Source organism: Ictalurus punctatus, chromosome 12 (assembly GCF_001660625.3).
Source record: "Ictalurus punctatus breed USDA103 chromosome 12, Coco_2.0, whole genome shotgun sequence".
In the NCBI taxonomy this organism is placed as follows: domain Eukaryota; kingdom Metazoa; phylum Chordata; class Actinopteri; order Siluriformes; family Ictaluridae; genus Ictalurus; species Ictalurus punctatus.
This window is the reverse complement of record NC_030427.2, coordinates 26,513,619-26,538,710: the sequence shown is the minus strand read 5'-3', so window position 1 is coordinate 26,538,710 and position 25,092 is coordinate 26,513,619. Positions and strand designations below refer to the sequence as shown.

Sequence of the window (25,092 nt, the reverse complement as noted above, 5' to 3'; positions counted from 1 at the left end):
CGTAATGGGTTGGCGAAGGAAAACAACGACAGCTGATGACCCAAAGAAAAACCCCAAAATAACAGTCATTCACATCACCAACAACCTCCACAGGGCAGAGGTGAAGGAATCACAGCCCATTGTTCAAAGAAGACCAAATATTACGTGTTATTTATTTATTTATTTATTTATGAATCTAATTTACTTCGAGACTTCTGTTTCCATAATGTACTTTTCTTGCCTTTTCACGTGGTCTGATACAAAAGGTTCTATGTTTTATGTCGTTTAAACACATCTAAATGTAAATACCGGGGAATAAAAGCTGAAAATCGACACTCTCGTCTCATATCCGTCTTTTGATTGGTCTTTGGTGTGTAGCTCGAAACAAATGAATCGGCCTTGCCGTTCTAATATTTTCAGAGGGGATTGTATATATAAAGCCTTAACATCTTAACCAGATCCTCTTTCTCAGCTGGGTAGATTGAGAGGCAGAGTGAAATTTCCAAAATGATAGAAACAGACGGCGAGACAGACAAGCTGAGGGACTCACGGAGACATTATAGATGGCCATTCCCACGGCTCGGTGGTCATTTATCTTCTCTGTAGAGATAGATTTGGTCTCGTAGGCGAGGAAGATGCCAAGCAGCAACAATAAGCCCTTGTAGCCATAAACCACCCCTGCAACAGCGAGGACACAACAAGGTCATACAGACAAAACAAATACGTGGTGTTTTATAATAGAAGTACGAAAAGTGCTGCATTTTATCCAAACAGTACATAAAATAAAGGAAAATAAATCAAAAATCTTTTATTTAAGCATGTGTTCCAATACGACCGTATCAAATGCATTAATGAATAATAATTCAACAGCAGAGCTTGAGATATATTCCCATTGTCATTTTCACGGCAATTTACACGTCTGTTCTCAAGGTCACTGCCGCAAACGTGCTTCACACATGCATTTTAATCGCTCCGTGACCAGGGAACGCAGACCGGTTTGATCTGTTTTTATCGAGGATGTGATTAATTTGTTTTATTAGTGTGAAATATTACAAAACCTGCAGAGGGGAAAAAAAAATTAATAAATAAAATCAAGCAAAATTCGCAGTGAGAGTTACAGCATTAAAATTCCTGTCATACAATATACACGTACGATTTAGGGATGTAAAACAGTGTCTGCATCCAGATATCTGGATCTGGATCTGTTCAGTGCGCCAAATATTCATATCTGTATCGGTATTCAGATTTAAACCGAAAGTAGGCGTGGCCTACACCGGAAGGTTGTTTTTTTTTTTCCCTTCAAAATAAAGATGTGCGTGGGATAGTTATTTTCCCACTTTCTAACATAATACATTGGTTCTATTTTCCGAAAATAAAAACAAACTGGTAGCCAAATTTAAAGCCCTACGACCCTGACCAGGCAGTTACTAAGGAGGAATGAGTGAACGCTATGAATGCAAGCTTCATATCTGACCGCTCACTCGCATGAAAGTCAGACAGACTCCCACTCACATGAATTTTTTTTCTTGCATCCCATTGCACAGCTCCAGTCTGAACCAGATGCCTTCTGGCAAAAAATACTGCGCACCTCCTATATGTATCTGTATTTGTATCCATTTATGAATAATGCGTATGAATTTGGTAGCATCCCTAATCTACTCGTGTAAGTGTCCTTACCCAGCCATGTATTCATCTTCTCGGAGCTGCAGTGCTCGAGCAGTGGCTCGATCAACACGTCTAAGTCTTCTTTAGGCGCCTCTCTCGTGAACTTCTGCTCAAAGCGTGCAATCGAGCACCGACAGACAGAGAAAGAAGGAAAGGGATTTCCATTTCATTGCAATTTGAATAATCTACCTGATACTTTTATCCAAGTGAGGTGGCTCTCTGGCAGACCTGTGATTTGAATTCACAGCCTTCAGAGCATCCTCATCTGAAGCACCAAAAGCTCCAGCCACCACCCAATCTAATTCCCGCGACAACCCGCTGTACGTAACGTAGAACTGAGCACCGCCGTACCTCCTCTGTGATGTGCAGCGGATCCACGATCTGCCAGATCATGAGGGACAGGACGTCAATAACCAGAAGTACACCGACCGTAGCGTAGAGCTTCCATGGCTCCAGATGCTGCTGGGATACACAAAGACCATCAAGTCACCTTTTCTCATCGGCAGAAACCACTCGAGTGGACAGGAAAGGATTTATGACCCCATAACCAGTGTGTGCACAAAGAACTTGAGGAGAAAACAAGTCGGCCATTACCGCAAAGCCAATTCAGCCCAGAACGGAGTGTAGATCTTATACGAGTGTCAGGCTTCAATTGAGAGCATTACTCTTTTACGGCGTCAACGACTCCGGCTCACGTTTTATGTTCTGGGTAGCCGTGTTTGCGACTGGAGAATGATCAATGCAGAAACGGGTTATCGTCACTGTTTTGAGCTCTCGCAGGAGACGGCAGTCGGTTGACACCGTAGCTCTCGCTTTACAAGACAACAGACAACTGATCCGTGGCTGGCTGCAGAGACGCACGAGATTAAAGCAGTCAGGCAATTCAAACGCCATGCGGGGTGTTTACTTCCTGTTAGGATGCCATTTTTACAGTGATGATGAGCCATCTTGCGCATAATTGCACCTCTATGAAATGCATGTGTCGAATACTTGCTTCAAATAATACTGCAAGTATACTACAGTTCCCGTTCCTGAGGAAAGAGCAGGAAATCTGTTTAAGAGATTGATTTCTGACGAAGGATACACTGATATAGACACCGGTATTGGGTATGGGTATTGAAAATGTGTAACTCATTGTAAATAACTGGTCTGATACCAACATCCTATACTGTACGTCAAAGTCAAAGTCTACGTCAGCTTTATTGTCATTTTTAGCACGTCACATGGCAACGAAGCAGTTTCCTTCAGGAAGCTACTGTGCAACGTGTAACATGTAAGACAACAGTAAATACGGACAATAGAATTACGATAAGGTACACAGAATCACATAAAATCAAACAAGTCACACAAATAGGAAATATATGAGATATAATAGATAAGTGTAGCAGCAGTGGGGAGATGACCCATACAGATTTATTTATTTATTTTCACAAATAGTGCAATGTATGAACATTGTACCAGTATTAAGTAAGTAAGTAAGTAAATAAATAAATAAATAAATAAATAAATAAATAAACACAGCTATTGCTGACAGTAACGTAATAATAATAATAATAATATTGCACTTGTTCAGTGAGGTAGACTCACACTAGTCATGTGACACGTGAACCGACGTGACATAAGCATACCGTACGTTGTCACGATAACGACGAGACGACATGAAACGTCTTCGACCTGGACGTATTTCACGATTAACGCTTGCGTAAAGCAAAGGAGAATAAAAACACCTTCCGACCGATCAAAGCAAAGCAGACTGTGAACTGCGCCCTGCGGGAATATCCGGAGGAAGAACTACGGCGTTTTCCTACAGTACAAGTAACCTGATAAAACTTTGCACGGCGTTTAAACAGTATCTTTGTTCGCGGGCGTGACGGATCAGCGCGCATGGCCGGCAAATTGCAGTGAATCGGGCATACGCGAAGGAATCCGCGAACGCACAGAGAACCTGCCGCATGTCAGAGCGCTTCGGTTAGCACTTCACTGAGACACAATAACGTTTAAAGGTCGGAAAACTCAGCACGAGGAGATCATTGCTAGCAGCATGCGGCAGCCAACACAAACAGAGCTAAATAAAATGTTCTGCGCCACCCCTGAGGTATCGAGTAAATACATTTTTCATTCTTTGCTGTGCTGAGTACAGGGGAAGCGGGACAGAATACGTGTCGGTGATAATCAAAACATACTGTATAATTGAGGTAGGTAGAGATTAGGCTGCAACTCTCAAGGAGTATTCCTTTAATCTCTCTTGACAGGAAACAAATTTCACCCCCTCAAATATTTGCATTTTACATCCCTGACGCGGATCCACGGACGGAGCGAATGCGAAATTACATTTCCGTCAAGTTGCATTGTGCGGCGTGGATCATCACCATCATCATCATCATCATCATTAAGTAGAGCACGAGCTGCATTTGTGACAACTCTCCATATTCTAATCCCCAAAACCAGGCAGATGCTCATAAATATTCACTAATGGTTTCTTATCTCGGAAAGAAGAAGAAGAAAAAAAAAAAAAAAAGCCTCTGCTTTTCCGACTCAGCTTATCTCTACTCTCTCTCTCTCTCTCGCTCGATCCGCTTCTTCCGCCACCCAAGAATTCTACGTGATGGCGGACACGTATTTTCTAACGGGAAAATGGGTGTGTTGACGTGCGTCTCGCGACATGATGGAGTGAATCGTTTCGGCCAGAGCGGTGCAAAAGGTTCGTCGGGTTTGGGCCGTACGATAAATGGTTCATTTAGGAGTGTTCAAGGGCGTCTGGAGACCCGTTTCTCTGAGGTCAGCCGGAGAGAGATGAGGTCTAAAGTGACAGAGTGAGAAAGACAGGGAGACCTATTGTAGTTAAGAAGAATAGAAAAGACATCAGGGTGAGAGAGAGAGAGAGAGAGAGAGGAGAAAAGACTTATTATCATATAATTCCGTAATATAATCATAACGATCACATCATTTCACGATTTTTCACAGGAAGCAGGATGATCTTTGTTGTGATCAGGAGTAGAGCTTTTATAGCGTAGCTCTTTGGGAACGACCTCTGTAGGAAATCTGCAGAAGATTTACCTTTCGCTTGTCTTTCTTCTCATCCTTCTTGGTGAAAACCGTGTGCACCCACCAGATCTTCGTGAACATGCTGCCGTAGGCCAGACTGAAGCCGAGCCCGAGCAGCCACAAACGAAACTGGAAAAGAAATGATCTTTTTAATATTCGGCGCGTGGAATACGCAAGGAATACTTCGTTGTTGTTTCCCCCCCCCCCCCCCCCTCCACATGTCCTACATCTCAACCTTTCCCATGATGCCTCGGGGTTTACCTGGCACACTACAGGAAATTGAGAGCGACGGACGTGAAGCCCATCGATCCCCAGAGGAAACACGGCAGCCAGAGCCATCATACAGCCCACGGCCGTCATGTTGTTCAGGTACGGCTGCGAGTTCTGAATGTACCTGGAACATACGGGAATATTCGCAAGAGATACTCAGACACATCAGCCGATGAGACGGTCTCCGTCTTCCGCACGCGCTTTATTTCATGACAGAGACGCCTCATCGGTTATGCAGGTCATGTCTAAGAGCATCTGGGAAAGTTAAAGCGCCTTGATACCTCACACAGTTGTATGACGAAGAACGTTTTACGGCATCTGGATGCTTTTATTCCAAAGCTACAGCTCAGAATGTTAATTAGGCATTTTTCCATTCAGCAGACGACTTCATCCAATCAGACTTAACGAAAAGGCAAACTTTAAATTAAGCAAATTAACTCAGAGGAAAGAAAATGAGGATTTCTTCATTTGAGAACATACATAAATGAAAAGAAGAAGCTAATAAACATCAATTAGTAGATTTTCCAATAACCCGAGGCTGACTTAATTGTTCTCGTTGTAATTACCACGTCCATTTGCGATCACTGCGAAGTGGTCTTGATTTAAATATGGCTTCCAATCAGTGCTTTGGGGGTATTTGGTCAAAAACAAGGCTTGGCTCTGTACAGCTTGGTTGGCCGAGTTGATATCTCAGAAGAAATATGACTCAACGTAACTGAGACCTGCATCTATTTTGGTCCAAATCCATCGTCTGAACACGATACAAGGCTGTATTTGTCTCAATATTACCCAATTACATCGTTCTCGACTCAACTCTGAATCGATTTCTGTAGCTTTCTAAGAGTCGGGGGGGAAAAAAGCCAGCTAGAGTTCTGAGTTGCTAATACGATTCAAAACTCTTTTTTAGTTTGAGCCACATTAACGTCTCCGTCAAAAGCTGATGCTGGGTTCTTTCGGAAAAGCATTACAAGAGCAAAAAACAAATAGATAAACAAATCAGTTCATTTAGCAGAGAATCTGTTCCAACAGGAATTTGTAACGACATGGCAGAGGTAGCCATCGCATTAATGCCTAGGATATCCTCCAGGAACGTGGAAATTCATTTCGAGCAGCCTACAAGTCTGTTCGTTCAAGAATGATCCGGTCAAACAACTTGGGGATGTGCTGTTATGGACAAACAATCAACAACGAGTTGTCCATCCATCCATCCATCCATCCATCTTCAACCGCTTACTCCTTTTCAGGGTCGCGGGGGAACCTGGAGCCTATCCCAGGAAGCATGGGGCACAAGGCGGGGTTCACCCTGGACAGGGTGCCAGTCCATCGCAGACGAGTTGTTCAACGACAACTAAAACAAACAACATAACCTTGACAATGGGTGCATTTCAATCAGCTCCCTAGTTCAGGGCACTGATCAGGAAGGCGGCCATTTTAAGGGCTGTCTCTATCCAGTACACTGGAACGTTTGCAATCCCACAATGCACCGCAAAAACCAGGGAGCATCGCTGTTCAATATGTTCCCTTACTGGAAATGACATCATGTGTTCTGAAACCTCTCAGCTTAAAAAAAAAAAAAAAAATGGCGGACAAACTCTCAGCCATCTTTGTCTACAAATGTATTTAAGTAGCTTGATCCTGCTGCTGTAGCTCTCAACTAATTACACACGTTAGCGATTTTTAACTTAATTTGACGTTCTATATCCAGTTTGTTTGAGTCTAATGACTTTCAGGTGTTTCAACGATTTAAAAAAAAAAAACAAACACTAGCTAGCCTACGATCCTGCTTGAAGTACCACGACGGAAACACGTGTGATTAAGCTAACAAATTTATATCATGTGCAATGTCAGAAAGATATCGTATGTCCTGTACGTTGTTGATAAATGCCAGCGGTGACATTTCACAACGCGAGTACGTCGTCATGTCGCCGATGTGTAGTGAGCCAGGGTCTTACACCACCTAAGGAGCTGATTAGATCTAAAAACTTGAACTTAATTAGTGGTGCTAATCAACAGGAAACAGGAAACAGGTGTGAGTGATTGGTGACATGTGGCTGCCATGACATTCCAGCATGTCATTTACATCTGTCTTTTTTAAATGCTGACACCGGAGACTCCTTCCAAATACGCTACAAGTTTCTACGTAAACGTATCAACACAACGCTGTTAAACCTTCTGACCAATCAGATTGAAGAATGTTTTTTTTCCTCTCACTAATAGCTAACACCAACAGCTGACAAATATACTGGATTTATTTCAACCCTGCATCAGCATCGATCAATAAATGAACCGACGCCACATCAAATTGCCTTTAATATCAGCCTTACCAGTGAATTTCGTTCGAAACTGACAGTTTATTGTAATGGATTTTTAAAAAAAATATTTAGTTTATCATCTATAATGCTAACTCACACCGGTAGCCCGGAGTTGCTAGCAACAACAACAACAAAAAAAAAGCTCATCGCAGGATGCGACTTGTTTTGAATATCTCAAAACAGATAAGAGCCGGACCTGGGGATGGGTAGTTTGGGGTGGAGGAGTGTTACTCCGAGGTTCTGCATTGATACTGTCGCATTTTTTAGAGGAAATAAACATCCTGCCTCTGAATTGTTGTATCAGATACAAACTGATTTAAAATGAGTTGGCCAGGCATGGGCCTGAATGGAAATAAGATTTAAACCACTGTAGGTTTTTTTTTTTTTTTTTTTTTTTGAGCCGTCACACATAAACATGCTCTTCTTTTTCAAACACACACACACACACACACACACAGGCCTGCAAAACTTATCTAGGGTTTGGGTGTTATCTCAGGTCAGTTAATCGAAATGAAAGAGGAGAATTCACACACACACACACACACACACACACACACACACACACACACACACACACACACACACACACAAAGTAGTCTGAATGTGCTTATCACAAGTACGCTGCATACTTAGTATGCGTATCATGCGCTTAATATTCTGAATCTATCAGCCACACTTACTCGGCTCTGCACGCTTCTGTGCACACTGCATCACTATCTAATGCATACATATGTGAAGGAGACTGTGATTCTGGCTATTAACTAGCGCAGATGGAACAGCTGAAGTCCTCTCCATCTTTTTCACTTTCATTCACTCGCATGCCCTCTTCTGCTACTATTTCTGGCCGCTATTACAGACCGAGCTCCAATGAAAAGGGACCGTCCTGACTCTAAAACGGGTTATTTTTTTGTTTGTTTGTCTGTTTGTTTGTTTTGGGAATCCGTTAAAGACACTGAAAAGCACACCTGACGTTGCTGTTGTAAATATTGAACGTGAGGCACACGATGCCCAGTAAGATGCCCAGTCCAGCAAACACCGACACGGACACAAAGAGCTTCTGAGACAGGAATCTGAACTTCCGAATCACCACCGTCTGATCCGCCGGAGGACCAGGGCCTGGAGCGGGAGGAGAGAAGGGAAGAGAGGAGGGATGAAAGGAAAACGGGAGCAAATAAAAGTGCGAGTCGAGAACAGGAGAAGAAGCCGACATGAACGAGTTGAGAAAGAGAATTGGAATGAGAACAGAGGGCAAGATGAGAAGAAAATACATACGAGAAGAGGAGTGAAGAACAGGAGAGAATAGGGGGGGGGGGAGGGAGGGGGAGAGAAATAATATGGTTAGTATAGAGAAAAGACAAGAACGAGGAGAGGAGCGAATAGAGAAAGACGAGACAGTAAAAATATAAAGAAGAGGAGGATATAAAGAAGGAAAGGAGATGAAGAAAAGAAGAGATGGGAAATGAAAACAGGAATGGAGACAGGAAGGAAGAAAAAAGAGAAGAAGAGACAAACGGAATAAAAGGAGAAGAGGAAAGAAGAAACGAGAAGAGAAGCTGCATTAGCATTGAGGACTACCAAAGCTAACTGAACAGAGCTGAATAAAATGGAGACACAGAGCACAGAAAGAGAAAGAGAGAGAGCGAGCGAGAGAGAGAGAGAGAGAGAGATATTAGCAGTGACCCAGTTGTATAAAGTAAGCCTCTTTCTCTTTCTCCTGTAATCATGGTGTTGTGTATGTGTGCCTCAGATTCAGTCCCGTGCTCAGTGTGGAGTTTCATCTCTTCACTTCCCCCATCTGTGTGCATTGATATCATCACAGCCTCTTTCCTCCTCTCTGAGCCTCGGGTGCAGGACTGCATGCTGAGCGCAGCGTGGCTTTTCTCTCCCGAGAGGATGCTGCACTTCAAAGCTTTACTCACTTTCTGTTTGTCTCTCTCTCTCTCTCTGGCGTAGGATTGTTCGTGCTCTCGAGTGCTGTACCGATCCTGAACTCGGATCACGGAGAAAACCCGCGGCCTCCCGCTGGCCATGAGCCTTCAAGCTGTATGCTAAGGGTTAACTGGCTAGAGTGAGAGCTTTCCTTCTCACAGAAGCCTTGTCACACTGAATATAGCTTTTGAAGAGAACTATTCAAGTCCTGACAGGCGACCGAACTGCGATTCAGGCGGAGGAGAGAGTGTGAAGTGCAAATAGACTTCGCTTTGAGCGTCAATGACAAGAGGTAGAGCGAGAGAGAATAAAAAGAGGTCGAGAAATGATTTCTGAGCACCGAATGCAGTTTCAGGGCGTGATGTTAGCATAGCACCTTCATAGTCTTATGGAGGGTTATTTTATTTTATTGCATTGTTAATCATTTTACAGGCTTTTTTTTTTTTATTCCGATTTTTTTTTTTTTTTTTTTTTTTTTGCGAACAGATCAGTTACATTTCTTGTTATAGGATTGAAATTGTCTTTTGCTCTTGGAGAGATTTACTCTTAGAAATCTCTTTCACAAGGGGCAAGCAATCGATAGGTTCCTCGCCCCCTCGCTCCTCAGGAGAAAATTGGAGAAGGAAAATTGCCTGGATGTTTCGCCGAGCTTCACGTTCGGCTCCGTATGAAGGGTTTCTCATTTTCAGTGGCGAGACAGTTCAGTAGCAATGGACGTCACATTAATGACGTCTCTTAGCGTCGTCAGCTCTCGCTGAAGCTACGTTCACACTCGCAGTGATTTGATCGCTGCAAGTCGCCAGTCGCTGTACCGCGAAGTCGCCAGCAGGCGTTCCTACTACCGGTTGCCAAAGTAACATTTAAATGGTCAATGGCTTTTTTTTTAACCTCAGCAGGTCCACAAAGCACTTTACACTGGTTCTATTTTACCCATTCACACACACACACACACACACACACACACGGTAGCAGAGCTGCCATGCAAGGTGCTAGCTTGCCATCGGGAGCAACTTGTTCAGGGTTCAATGTCTTTCCCAAGGACACTTCGGCATGTGGAGTCATGTGGGCCGGCAATCAAACCGCCAACCCTACGATTAGTGGACAACCCGCTCTACCACCTGATCCACAGCCGCCCAATTATCAGTGGGTGGAGCAACTAGCATTCCACTTTCGACAACAGACCAGTTTTTTTGCTGCTTAAATAAAACATTCTGGAGGGAGAGCGTTTGTATATATATATATATATATATATATATATATATATATATATGGGTCCACGAAACAATTCGGACTTGCAGGCAGCATGGTGGATCACGGATCACGTGCGCTCTACTGTCTTCACTTACACTGGTAGTCGCTGCAACAAGTCACTCCAAATTTGCATAAAGTTAAACTTTTCTCAGCTTTGTTGCATCGCTGGACACGCCCACATCTAGTCACCAACCGTCGCTGTCACTCATGTCGCCGGAAGTCGCCACCTCTCATTGACACTGAATGGTCTCCGGTTGCTTCGCCGCCGTATGTATCGTAAGGCGGCAATGACGTTTCACAGCAACACGGGTGAATACTCACTGCAATCAAAGCGTTTACATTTTTAGTTGATCCTGACCCTTTCTGCTCTTCGGACCTACCTCTGGATGGAGCTCTCATCAACCTGAGGCTACAGCCAGGAGATTGCTGAGGATGGTACCGCTTGAAGTCACATGGAAATGGTTTTGGACCTCAATTCCACATGGACGTTCTCGCTGTGGTTGCTGGGACTACGGTTGCAGTTTTACACTCAGGACTCCTTTAGTGAACAGTGGACTAGTTCAACAAACAGACTTCATATAAAACCATCATGAACTTTCTTTTACGTTCACTCTATCCGTTGATCCCCAGATGAGGACGGGTTCCCTTCTGAGTCCGGTTCCTCTCAAGGTTTCTTCCTCTATCGTCTCAGGGAGTTTTTCCTCACCACCGTCACCACCGGCTCGCTCAATAGGGATAAATTCACACACTTAAAATCCGTATCCTGTGTTTATATGTTTCTATAAAGCTGCTTTGAGACGACGTCCATCGTTAAAAGCGCTACACGAATAAAATCAAATCGAATTGAATAGTCGTTAATCATTTCGCAACTATATTGAAAATAAAAAACGATCAAATTAGACCTACAACAAAGTGTCAAATCCAACACTTTACACAGACTTTTAAAAGTAATGGAAATTAGACGGAGGTTAAAACTTTGCTTTGTTTTCTATCCTCCTGGAAAATAAATCTGAAAATGTTGACCATGTGGAAATGTTTCATTTCATTTGTAATCCCAGTTCATGACACGTATCAAGATGATGTTCAACACTTGCTCGATATACAGGACGCACTACTGCAGAAAGACAAACGCGAAAATGAAAGTCCCTGCTAGCACACCATCTATGGCCATGGCTTTAGAAAAGAAGGGGGGGAAACACACACAATTCAAAGTGTCAAAGAACAAAGTAGGACTAAACGAATAACAGAATTCATTGCCATGGACGGTCAGTCATTCTTTTTCGTTGAGGATGTTGGATTTCTGAGACTAACAGAACATGTTGAGCTTTGTTATGCTGTTTTAATGTCTACTGAAAATCAAAATGAAGCATGTAACCACATGTACTAACATTTCAGCCTTCAGTTCTCCTACTATAAAAAGAACTTTCAGTATCAGGTTTTGGCTTCTTTCCAATGATTTTCATTTTGGTGCATCAGTACTTTAAACACCTACCATCACCTGGTTTATCTCCTACAGCTTCAAGAGCTGATCAAAGACTTTCTCTCTGAAACATCCTGTTCCTCCCTCTCTATGTAAATCATTTCCATGAACTAAACCTATATGTGTCCCCGTAGGTTGTACACCAAGTAACCTCTTACATAACAAAGTAACCACCAACCTAATGAAGAGGTGAGAGCAGAATCAGCCAAGCACATTTGGATTTCCAATGCGACCATTTTGTGAGAGAAAAAAGTCACTCTTGACGTAATAGAGCGTCTGTAGAACCTTCATAGGATCATCATTTCTTGCAGTACTTTTTTTTTAAAAAGGTTAAAAGTCTAAAAAGACTTCAGGAGCTGACAAGGCCTTGAGCATTTAAATACCATGACATGATTAGGAAGTTATTGATCACATATACCAATACACTGATCTACTGATCCACTGATCTAATGATACACTGATCCACTGATCTACTGATCCACTGATCTAATGATACACTGATCCACTGATCTAATGATCTACTGATCTATTGATCCACTGATCTAATGATACACTGATCCACTGATCTACTGATCCACTGATCTAATGATACACTGATCCACTAATCTACTGATCTACTGATCCACTGATCCACTGATCTACTGATCCACTGATCTACTGATCCACTGATCTAATGATACACTGATACACTGATCTACTGATCCACTGATACACTGATCTACTGATCCACTGATCTACTGATACACTGATCTACTGATCCACTGATCTAATGATACACTGATCCACTAATCTACTGATCCACTGATCTACTGATACACTGATCTAATGATACACTGATACACTGATCTACTGATACACTGATCCACTGATCTACTGATCCACTGATCTAATGATACACTGATACACTGATCTACTGATACACTGATCTACTGATCCACTGATCTAATGATACACTGATCTACTGATCCTCTGATCTACTGATACACTGATCTACTGATCCACTGATCTACTGATACACTGATCTACTGATACACTGATCTAATGATACACTGATCCACTGATCTACTGATCCACGGATCTACTGATCCACTGATCTAATGATACACTGATCTAATGATACACTGATCCACTGATCTACTGATCCACTGATCTAATGATACACTGATCCACTGATCTAATGATCTACTGATCTACTGATCCACTGATCTAATGATACACTGATCCACTGATCTACTGATCCACTGATCTACTGATCCACTGATCTAATGATACACTGATCCACTAATCTACTGATCCACTGATCTACTGATCCACTGATCTAATGATACACTGATCCACTGATCTACTGATCCACTGATCTAATGATACACTGATACACTGATCTACTGATCCACTGATACACTGATCTACTGATCCACTGATCTACTGATACACTGATCTACTGATCCACTGATCTAATGATACACTGATCCACTAATCTACTGATCCACTGATCTACTGATACACTGATCTAATGATACACTGATACACTGATCTACTGATCTACTGATCCACTGATCTAATGATACACTGATCCACTGATCTACTGATCCACTGATCTACTGATCCACTGATCTACTGATCTAATGATACACTGATCCACTGATACACTGATCTACTGATCCACTGATCTAATGATACACTGATCCACTGATCCACTGATCTACTGATCCACTGATCTAATGATACACTGATCCACTGATCTACTGATCCACTGATCTACTGATCTACTGATCCACTGATCTACTGATAATCTGATCTACGGATACTCTGATCTACGGATACACTGATCTACTGATCCACTGATCTACTGATACACTGATCCACTGATCTAATGATACTCTGATCTACGGATACTCTGATCTACGGATACACTGATCTACTGATCCACTGATCTACTGATACACTGATCCACTGATCTAATGATACTCTGATCTACTGATACTCTGATCTACGGATACACTGATCTACTGATCCACTGATCTACTGATACACTGATCTACTGATCCACTGATCCTCTGATACACTGATCTACTGATCCTCTGATACACTGATCTACTGATCCTCTGATACACTGATCTACTGATATATCACTGCCAGTTGTGTGATTTAGAAAATAGGTATTCAATTAAGTTACTCTGTGTCCATTAAAACAGAAGTAAAATCTGTCAAGGATGGCAGCTGGATATGAGACATGAAAACAATCAGACATCTGGCAGTTTTATTGCCCACCTGATGTTTATGGTCCACTGGCTAGCTGTGATTTGTGAATGTTTAATTGTTAGTGAAAGCCAATGTCCTCTTTTTATTTGAAGGCAGTTAATTTATAATATCCACACAGGAAAATATAATATCCCCCTATTAAATTTAATGTTGTTTTCTTAGCTGGATAAAAAGCAGACACCTAGCCAAGACCTAAACTGCAGAGTTCACCACTGGGCAGTCCCTCCAGGATTCTTCGATTTTGCAATCACGGAAATTAATGCAAAATCAAGCAAACTCCGCAATATTCTGAGGAGCTTGCAATTTTTCACAGCAGAGTTTCCACAGATTTGGGCTGAGAAGTGTCATGTGACGTCATCACAACATGCGTTAAAGTCAAAGCCCTCTTCGATTCATTTACCAACAAACATCACTGTGAAACACTGTGCAAAACTATTTCATGCAACTGCACTTTCACCAATTCCAGTAGTTTTCCTAAAAATAACCCACAATAGTTTTTGAAGAAATGCCACAGCAAAACCAGGCATCATAATAAAATAAAATAAAAAACTCCACGAAATCCCGTACAGACTGCCTGGGGTAAATGTCAAAAAAGTTTTAAAACCAGCCACTAACTAACTAGATAGATAGACAGATAGATAGACAGACAGATAGACAGATAGATAGATAGACAGATAGATAGACAGACAGATAGATAGACAGACAGATAGATAGACAGACAGACAGATAGATAGACAGACAGATAGACAGACAGACAGATAGATAGACAGACAGATAGATAGACAGGCAGACAGATAGATAGACAGACAGATAGACAGACAGGCAGATAGATAGATAGATAGACAGACAGATAGACAGACAGACAGATAGATATACAGATAGACAGACAGACAGACAGATAGACGGATAAATAGATACATAAATAAATAGATAGATAAATAGATAGATACACAGATAGATAGATAAATAGATAGATACACAGATAGATAGACAGATGTACAGTATTTCTTTCTCCTTTTAAGATTAATATGAATTTTCCCTTTAAACCCCTGTATTAGTCAACAGAGAAATAGGAGTGGAATGATCTAGAATATATACGCATATTAATACTAGTAAAATGAGCTGCCTTAAAATGCCGAAGAGACATGGCTTCCCTTTTGACCCACATGTTCTTCTACTTTCTTTTTTTTTACTAGGAAAATCTGCCTCACTCTCTCCCACTCTCTCTCTCTCTCTCTTTCTCTCTCTCTCTCTCTCTTTCTCACTCTCTCTCTCTCTCTCTCTCGGCCCGAGTCTCTGGAGACGACGTGGATTTTTTCCCTGATGATCTGAAAGAGTTTTTACTTCCAGAAGTGCAGAAATGACTTCACACGGTACTATTTGTGTGTGTATTTGTGCTGTGACTGAACATCACTATCCAGTGTCTGCTTATTTTCACTACAACACCAATTTTAATCATTAATCATTTCAGTGTGTGTGTGTGTGTGTGTGTGTGTGTGTGTGTGTGTGTGTGTGTGTGTGTGGGGCCTGTCTGCATTCACTGCTTAGTACTTCTACCTGACCTTGACGGTGAAATCAGGGCCATACGCTACCATGGCAACGAAGACTCATAGCGGTAACGGTTGCTACGGTGATGGGAGAAGACGGCAGCAATGCAGCGGTTGTCATGGGCGACCAGGGAAGGAGAAAGAGCATGTTGCGTGTTGGGAGACAGATAAACAGAGAGAGAAAGAGAGAGAGAGAGAGAGAGAGAGAGAGAGAGAGAGAAAGAAAGCAACAAACTAAATAAAAAGCAGGGACTGTTCAAGATGTAACGTCCTGGAGCAAAGTCACACTCTCCTTGGCGATTCCTTTATTCAACCACGTCACTGCTTAATGCTTATTTTTAGCCGCTTCACTTCCCTGAACAGCAGCGGGCATGAGGTTGGCGCTAAGCAACGTTCACCATGGCGACAGTGTGACAGGGTCACCACGGCCGTTTTACAACCCAGCGGTGACCTGGGATGCTCGCGCATCTACACTGTGACAGTTGGCATGTGTGTGTGTGTGTCCATGCTCCCAGATGGCATGGCTTGTGTCCCTGCCATCAGGCACCCCACACACACACACACACACACACAGCTCATGCATTAACCTTGGTGCGTGTGCAGCATGCAGACACTATGTTTCTCTCCAGAGTCTCCTTAGTCTCTACTCAATATGGAGCACAATACGATGAAAGCCAATGGTCACTGACACTCCAATGTCTTACTGACAGGTTCCACTGGACCAACACCCCCCCCCCCCCCCCCCCCCCCCACACACACACACACACACACACAATCTCATACTGAACGTATAGGTAACAGGATTTGCCACATCAGCCTGCTGTCACCTCGGTATTCACACTCACAAGTCGAATAAACACTTGCAGCCTCCTCACATTCCCACCGGAAGGGTTTTTGTGAAAATCGCAATTAGCGCTTTCAGCGACAGAGGCTCGCTACAGTTGCCATGGAGCTCGATGGATTCTCTACATTTTAAAAAGCTAATAAGGCCATTCTGAAAGCTCACAGGCATACGCTGGCCTTGTTCGGGGAACGCACATTGCGCATAAAGGGCTGCGTGTTCAGAGCTGACACTCTATCTCCAGCCCGCGAGCTAAAGCAGCCTAGAGCTAATGACATCTAGCACGCAACTCAAATGCGATTTTTTAAATTCCTGCATCCTGCTTTCGAGTTCTAAACGGCTGACAGAAAAATTCTGACACGCGTAGGATGCACGCCACAGCTGCCCGTGCTGATTGGACTATTCATATCCTCCGAGGACGCCGAGACGCCTCTCGGATGCCTGTCTGCGCCTTCCGTCTGATTTGTTTTGTTCCAGATGTCATGAGGCATCTTCTCCACACACCCTCCCTGAGACGGAGTTTGAGCCAGTCATGAAATTTGATTAGAAAGACTGAACGCAGCCATCGTTCATGCTATGTGGGGCAGATTTTTTATTAGTCTGCTTGCTCAATTTATGTTTGGAATTACCTGGTGGCAGTTTTCTAATGTCTTTCATTTTTCATTTCTTTCTCTTTTTTCTATCTTGTTCTCACAAAGAGAATACTAAACAGAGTTTGACTGATTGATTAAGAGCCTCCAGCCATCCTGGCCTGCTGCAGATCTGTTCTGTGTGTGTGTGTGTGTGTGTGTGTGTGTGTGTGTGTGCGGTTATGGATGTGACCATAAGAGGTACAGGGCTATAAAAGAAGAGAAACGTGCAAGAACAGTGTGTGTGTGTTTGAGAGACAGAATGAAAGAAAGGAAGGAAGGAAGGAAGGAAGGAGGGAAAGAGGGAAGGAGGGAAGGAGGGAAGGAGGGAAGGAAGGAGAGAAGGAGGGAAAGAGGGAAGGAGGGAAGGAGGGAAGGAAGGAAGGAAGGAAGGAGGGAAGGAGGGAAGGAAGGAGGGAAGGAGGGAGGGAAGGAGGGAAGGAAGGAAGGAAGGAAGGAGGGAAGGAGGGAAGGAAGGAGGGAAGGAAGGAGGGAAGGAAGGAAGGAAGGAGGGAAGGAAGGAAGGAAGGAGGGAAGGGGGGAAGGAAGGAAGGAAGGAGGGAAGGAGGGAAGGAGGGAAGGAAGGAAGGAGGGAAGGAAGGAAGGAGGGAAGGAGGGAAGGAAGGAAGGAAGGAAGGAGGGAAGGAAGGAGGGAAGGAGGGAGGGAAGGAGGGAAGGAAGGAAGGAAGGAAGGAGGGAAGGAGGGAAGGAAGGAGGGAAGGAAGGAGGGAAGGAAGGAAGGAAGGAGGGAAGGAAGGAAGGAAGGAGGGAAGGGGGGAAGGAAGGAAGGAAGGAGGGAAGGAGGGAAGGAGGGAAGGAAGGAAGGAGGGAAGGAAGGAAGGAGGGAAGGAGGGAAGGAAGGAAGGAGGGAAGGAAGTAAGGAGGGAAGGAAGGAGAGAAGGAGGGAAGGAGGGAAGGAAGGAGGGAAGGAGGGAAGGAAGGAGGGAAGGAGGGAAGGAAGGAGGGAAGGAGGGAAGGAAGGAAGGAAGGAGGGAAGGAAGGAGGGAAGGAAGGAAGGAAGGAGGGAAGGAGGGAAGGAAGGAGGGAAGGAAGGAGGGAAGGAAGGAAGGAAGGAGGGAAGGAAGGAAGGAAGGAGGGAAGGGGGGAAGGAAGGAAGGAAGGAGGGAAGGAGGGAAGGAGGGAAGGAAGGAAGGAGGGAAGGAAGGAAGGAGGGAAGGAGGGAAGGAAGGAAGGAGGGAAGGAAGTAAGGAGGGAAGGAAGGAGAGAAGGAGGGAAGGAGGGAAGGAAGGAGGGAAGGAGGGAAGGAAGGAGGGAAGGAGGGAAGGAAGGAGGGAAGGAGGGAAGGAAGGAAGGAAGGAGGGAAGGAAGGAGGGAAGGAAGGAAGGAAGGAGGGAAGGAGGGAAGGAAGGAGGGAAGGAAGGAAGGAAGGAAGGAGGGAAGGAGGGAAGGAGGGAGGGAAGGAAGGAAGGAGGGAAGGAGGGAAGGAAGGAAGGAGGGAGGGAAGGAAGGAAGGAGGGAAGGAAGGAGGGAAGGAGGGAAGGAAGGGGGGGAAGGAGGGAAGGAGGGAAGGAGGGAAGGAAGGAGGGAAGGAGGGAAGGAAGGAAGGAAGGAGGGAAGGAGGGAAGGAAGGAAGGAAGGAGGGAAGGAAGGAAGGAAGGAGGGAAGGAAGGAGGGAAGGAGGGAAGGAAGGAAGGAAGGAGGGAAGGAGGGAAGGAAGGAAGGAAGGAGGGAAGGAAGGAAGGAAGGAGGGAAGGATAATATATATATTTATACAATATATATATTTTTGATCTCTTTTCAGATAATGTAGCGTGTCCGCTGTACAAGTCCCTGTGAACGAACTGTTGCTATAGAAACGACGGCATATCAGAAGGAGCACAGTTCGATTTACACCTGTGATTTAAAGCATAGCCGGCACTTCAGTCATCGCTGCAGTTATCCAAAATGAATCTGACCAATCAGATTGGAGAACTCAACACTGTCACGATACGATAATAATAAAGATGACCGCGTCTCACCTATCCACTTGTCGTTCCCGTACCAGGAGAGATTGCCTTTGGTCATATCATAATATCCGATCTTCTTATAGCTCCCTCCTAGGAGACAGACAGACAGACAGACAGACAGACAGACAGACTGTGAGACACAGAAGAGATATAATAAGAGACAAAGGCATGGCAGGTGTCCATTACGCTATATACTGAGCGGTAAATCAATGTGATAAGACAACTGAACAATTTGACAGCTTTCATAATCTAAGAGCTGCTTTCTGCTTTCAGCCAGAAGCCTGCAATCAAAGAATCCTATCATCAATCCTCAGAGTTCCTTCTCACATAAACAACGGCGTGTGATGGGGGTTCTTCGTCTTCTCCTTGTTCTTCCCACAGTTCAGACGGGGAGAGGACAGAGTAACTGGGTGACACTGATAGACCAGTGCAGGGGAGAGAGGACAGGCTGGTGGAGAAAGTTATCTTCATTTCATGTAATCGAACTGAAAGCAACTGCACAACCCGACAGCAAGATATACACACACACACACACACACACACACACACACACACACACACACATGCTCTCTTTGCATGTTTGTAAGCCATTTATTGCCATTTGGGTCTTTACAGGGCTCCGGGGGTCTGCAGACGCATACACAACAAGAAATTAACTTAAGTGAGAAGCATTATAATTATCAGGTAATCATTAAGCATAATTACTGCACTCAGCTCCGGCTACCTCCTGGGAGATTCACGTGTGTGTGTGTGTGTGTGTGTGTGTGTGTGAATATATGTATATATCTATGTGTGAGGAAGTAAGGGAAAGGGAAAAAAAAGGGGCCAAAAATGAAAAAGAGAGAGAGCGAGAGAGCGAGAGAGAGAGAGCACAGTGAGAGAGAGAGAGAGCACGGTGAGAGAGAGAGAGAGAGCACAGTGAGAGAGAGAGAGAGCACGGTGAGAGAGAGAGAGAGAGCACAGTGAGAGAGAGAGAGAGCACGGTGAGAGAGAGAGAGAGAGAGAGAGAGCACGGTGAGAGAGAGAGAGAGAGAGAGAGAGAGAGAGAGCACGGTGAGAGAGAGGGAGAAAGAGAGAGAGAGCACAGTGAGAGAGAGAGAGAGAGAGCACGGTGAGAGAGAGAGAGCACGGTGAGAGAGAGAGAGAGAGCACAGTGAGAGAGAGAGAGAGCACGGTGAGAGAGAGAGAGAGAGCACAGTGAGAGAGAGAGAGAGCACGGTGAGAGAGAGAGAGAGAGAGAGAGAGCACGGTGAGAGAGAGAGAGAGAGAGAGAGAGAGAGAGAGCACGGTGAGAGAGAGGGAGAAAGAGAGAGAGAGCACAGTGAGAGAGAGAGAGAGAGAGCACGGTGAGAGAGAGAGAAAGAGAGCACGGTGAGAGAGAGAGAGAGAGAGCGAGAGAGAGAGAGAGAGCACGGTGAGAGAGGGAGAAAGAGAGAGAGAGCACAGTGAGAGAGAGAGAGAGAGAGAGAGAGAGCACGGTGAGAGAGAGAGAGACAGAGAGAGAGAGAGAGAGAGAGCACTGTGAGAGAGAGAGAGAGAGAGCACAGTGAGAGAGAGAGAGAGAGAGCACGGTGAGAGAGAGAGAGAGCACGGTGAGAGAGAGAGAGAGAGAGAGAGAGCACGGTGAGAGAGAGAGAGAGAGAGAGAGAGAGAGCACGGTGAGAGAGAGGGAGAAAGAGAGAGAGAGCACAGTGAGAGAGAGAGAGAGAGAGAGAGAGCACGGTGAGAGAGAGAGAGAGACAGAGAGAGAGAGAGAGAGAGAGCACGGTGAGAGAGAGAGAGAGAGAGCACAGTGAGAGAGAGAGAGAGAGAGCACGGTGAGAGAGAGAGAGAGAGAGAGAGAGAGAGCACGGTGAGAGAGAGAGAGAGACAGAGAGAGAGAGAGAGAGAGAGCACGGTGAGAGAGAGAGAGAGAGAGCACAGTGAGAGAGAGAGAGAGAGAGCACGGTGAGAGAGAGAGAGAGAGAGAGAGAGAGCACGGTGAGAGAGAGAGAGAGAGAGAGAGAGAGAGAGAGAGAGAGAGCACGGTGAGAGAGAGAGAGAGAGAGAGAGAGAGAGAGAGAGAGAGAGAGCACGGTGAGAGAGAGAGAGAGAGAGAGAGAGCACGGTGAGAGAGAGAGAGAGAGAGAGAGAGAGAGAGCACGGTGAGAGAGAGGGAGAAAGAGAGAGAGAGAGCACGGTGAGAGAGAGAGAGAGAGAGAGAGAGAGAGAGAGAGAGAGAGAGAGAGCACGGTGAGAGAGAGAGAGAGAGAGAGCACGGTGAGAGAGAGAGAGAGAGAGAGAGAGAGAGCATGGTGAGAGAGAGAGAGAGAGAGAGAGAGAGAGAGAGAGAGCATGGTGAGAGAGAGGGAGAAAGAGAGAGAGAGAGCACGGTGAGAGAGAGAGAGAGAGAGAGAGAGAGAGAGAGAGAGAGAGAGAGAGAGCACGGTGAGAGAGAGGGAGAGAGAGAGAGAGAGAGAGAGAGAGAGAGAGAGAGAGAGAGAGAGAGAGCACGGTGAGAGAAAGCATTATTATTAGCTACTGATACCGCGGTGTGCTTTCACTGTATAACACCGACTGCAGCTTCATTTCCGTGAACAGCACGCATGATGTTCTAACAGCGAGGCGTTCTCGTAATTAGAACTTTTACTGCTTTTCTTAATTATGTTACACTTTAATGAAAACTTATCTGCAGTGCACTGGGATTACGACAGGCAGGACAGTCACGCATTAAAACTATCCTGAACTCAATCGACACGAGACTGATCCGGTTTGTTTCTCACGCGGTCCGTGTTTAGTTCGAATGCTGACGGACACAAGGACTGAAAACATGCCAAACACTCATAAATAACTGCGACATAGCTGATACGTCCATCCCACGTCCGGTCAACCCCCTTCGCCCTCCATGTTTTGCCGACCAGCGTACGATCCTCTTACCATACATTATAGCTCGTTTATTTACATTTTACATTATACGCTTTGATCCACTGATCTCATCTTATACAACTGAGCGGCTGAGGGTTAACGGCCTTGCTCAAAGGCCCAGCAGTGGTAGCTTGGTGCTGCTGGGATTTGATCACATGACCTCCGGTCTTAAACACCGAGCTACCACCACCTCAAATGAGCAAATCTAGGTAATCCCCTTAAAACTTATATTTAGTTATTCATCCCAAAGCATACAGCACACAGGCAGCATGGTGGAGCAGTGGAAATGATTACCCACTCCATGGGTTTCCTCCACTTTCTCCGGTTTTGTTTGACGTCCCAGAAACATGCTGCTAGGTGGATTTACGACATTAAAATAGCCGTAAATCCCCTAGCTGTGAATGTGTGTTTGTGTGTGTGTGTGTGTGTACGATGCCTTGCAATGGACCGGAGATCCATTTAGGGTGTATTCCCATCTCATGTCCAGTGTTCATGGGATTAGGATCCACTGCAACCCTGATCAGGATAATAATGAATGAATGAATGAATGAATAATCTAACCAGATACTAGCTTGGAATGATTTTTTTTTTTGAACTACAATGAAAAATAGAGAGGAATATTAGTTGAACCCACAGACACATCCACAGTCTAAGTGATTAAAATAAAAAGAAAACGTTTGTAAAAATGTTTCCGTAGCAAATATCAAAACGTATCAGTTCATGATGTTCCGGTGACAACAAATCAAATCTTTCAAGTCCATCCTAATTCTGACCCCATTCGACGTCCACACGCTGCCCGACTGTTTTTGACCCCATCGGCCTCCCATTTTCCCCATACGCCGTCATACAGTTCCAGTTCATTAGATGCCTCTCACACTCATTTCCACCTTAACGAACTTTTTTTTTCCGTCCTCTGTAATCTGTTGTCATTCTTAACCTTGTTTACCTGTTTTCCTCAGGTCTTTACCACTTAACCGCCGGGTGCGTCTGATCGTTGATTTGCTGTTCCTCATTTCCTTTCTGTGTTTCCCTTCCTCGCTTCTTAGCACAGGAAAGGAAGCAAGGACAGGAGAAATCGATAGCAAACTAATTAGCCCGACGGCTCAATCTTGCTTATTGAAGCGTCAGGTTGACGTGACGTCACTTACTGATGACTTCTCCAGCTGTGATGGACGTCAGTGGGAAAAGAAAATTCGGAATATTCCGAATATATACCTGATAAGATTACGTGCATTGCGCATGTACATGCTTAAACCCTTTAAGCCTAAATCTTATAAACACGTTTTCCCTAATGTTTATTTTTTTTTGCTGTGTGTACACAGAGGTGTGTGTAGACAATACAAGTGGAAAGAGCCTGAGAGTTCCGTCTCGTTCGGTGTATAATATACAACATACGGTCCGTGGGCAGAGCGTCTCAGGTTGAGATGAGCTAGCCGGCATTAACCTGCTGTTAGGTTTTCACTGTTTTCACACAGAGCTGGAATCTACCGACACTCAAAAGACTTAAAACTCTTACAGGAAGGAGTGTTCTCCGTTCTTGTGGGTTTATATATCTCACAAAATGACTTGGCAGGAACATTCTTCCCAGGAACATGTCCCTCTTAGTGTTTAACAAGCAGTCAAGTAGAGAAGAGCGACAGAAAGACACCGATAACGAGAAGGTATCCAGCACTGGTATGTATGCGAGTGTAGCTTTTTACCTTAGCATTTCATTGCACCAGCTCTCTCTTACAGTGAAAGTGTATACCTTGCATCTGCAGCTCACGAGCTCCCGAGTGACAACGATCGCGAATCAGCAGTTCGATGTCTTGCACCGGGACTCGTCATGTTCTCTCTGTTTTTCTCCGGTTCGCCTCACACTAACGACCACACACTATGCCTTTATACGAGCTCTCCCTCGCCAAGGCGACGGTCTTTCCGACCGTTTCAATCTACACAGAACGGGGAGGGCTGTTGTTTTTTAAAGCTAACAGGGCTGGAAAGCTGGACAGACGACATGGATGATGACACAGGCACAAAGACTCAAGCGGAAGAATACAAGCCCACCAATCACACAGTTCGGACTCTGGAAATAGCTACGGCCTGACAAAACCCAAGCGGAGATAAGAGGATGCAATCAGCGCACGGTAGCAGAGACTGGAATATCGATGAACTTGGCATTGCAGTGGCTTGATCGAGACAGTGAAGCGGAAAACAGCATGGCTCTGTTCCTCTATACCATCACCGGGCCTAGGAAAAGCGCCTGTCTAAAAAAAAACCCCCCCGCTATTTTGTCGTTCCTCTATGTAGCTTGTATACACATGTCGTTTCTCCAGGACCACGGTGCGAGACAGAACGGTACGCCGGACTGGGTAAAGTGCAAATACACGACAGCGTGAGATAAGCGCAGGGCAATAAATCCACAAAACATGGGCTGTAAAGTGTAAACTATTGGGCAGGGTTCCACCACAAGTACAGCAGCAGTACTGCCAGGAAAAATGAGCTCCATAATATAAAAGTGACTGATCTGACGGCTTCGTAAAAAGTGCGGTGTGCAGTGGTACTGAGCGTATTCCATGCTATAAAAAGTCGCACTCTTTTTCCTCTCTCTCTCGGAGTTAATAATAAAATAAATAAATAAATGAATGAATAAACGCAGCATGTTACTGAGAGACCCGAGAGCGCGAAATGCTCTGTCCTTTCCTGGACAAGCCTTTCCTGTGGCAGTAAACCTACCGACCCTGGAGACTCCCTTCTATAAACGTTAAATAAACGTCTCCTTACACAAAACTCCACCATATCTATTATACGCCTTTCTTCGTTAAATATCAACCTTCATTTTCGGTCAGTTTATTAGTACTGTAAGTCCTTGCGTACGGGCTGTTCCTATAGAAACTATAACGTATTCGAATGCCCGCGTTAATCCATAAACCTTTCGTTTGAATTACAGCCAGAACGACCGTCATAGGAAAGTAATGAACACCAGAACAACGCTGTGGTTGAGAAAAAAAAAGAGAAAAGGTTTTAACGAG

The 25,092-nt window shown here is 44.5% G+C and overlaps 1 protein-coding gene across 2 annotated transcripts in view; it reads right to left on the bottom strand.

Annotated features, from left to right (window-relative positions):
- Positions 1–25,092, bottom strand: part of gabbr1b (gamma-aminobutyric acid (GABA) B receptor, 1b) — a 99,107-nt gene that overhangs the window by 12,217 nt on the left and 61,798 nt on the right. The window contains exons 14-20 of one of the 2 annotated variants that reach the window (XM_017482470.3): positions 19,190–19,267; positions 8,237–8,387; positions 4,951–5,083; positions 4,702–4,818; positions 1,996–2,106; positions 1,657–1,750; positions 530–657 (exon numbers count right to left, since the gene is read on the bottom strand). In XM_017482470.3, coding sequence (XP_017337959.2) covers positions 530–657; positions 1,657–1,750; positions 1,996–2,106; positions 4,702–4,818; positions 4,951–5,083; positions 8,237–8,387; positions 19,190–19,267 — 812 coding nt within the window. The remainder of the gene's footprint in view (positions 1–529; positions 658–1,656; positions 1,751–1,995; positions 2,107–4,701; positions 4,819–4,950; positions 5,084–8,236; positions 8,388–19,189; positions 19,268–25,092) is intronic. The other variant, XM_017482471.3, reaches the window with a different exon arrangement.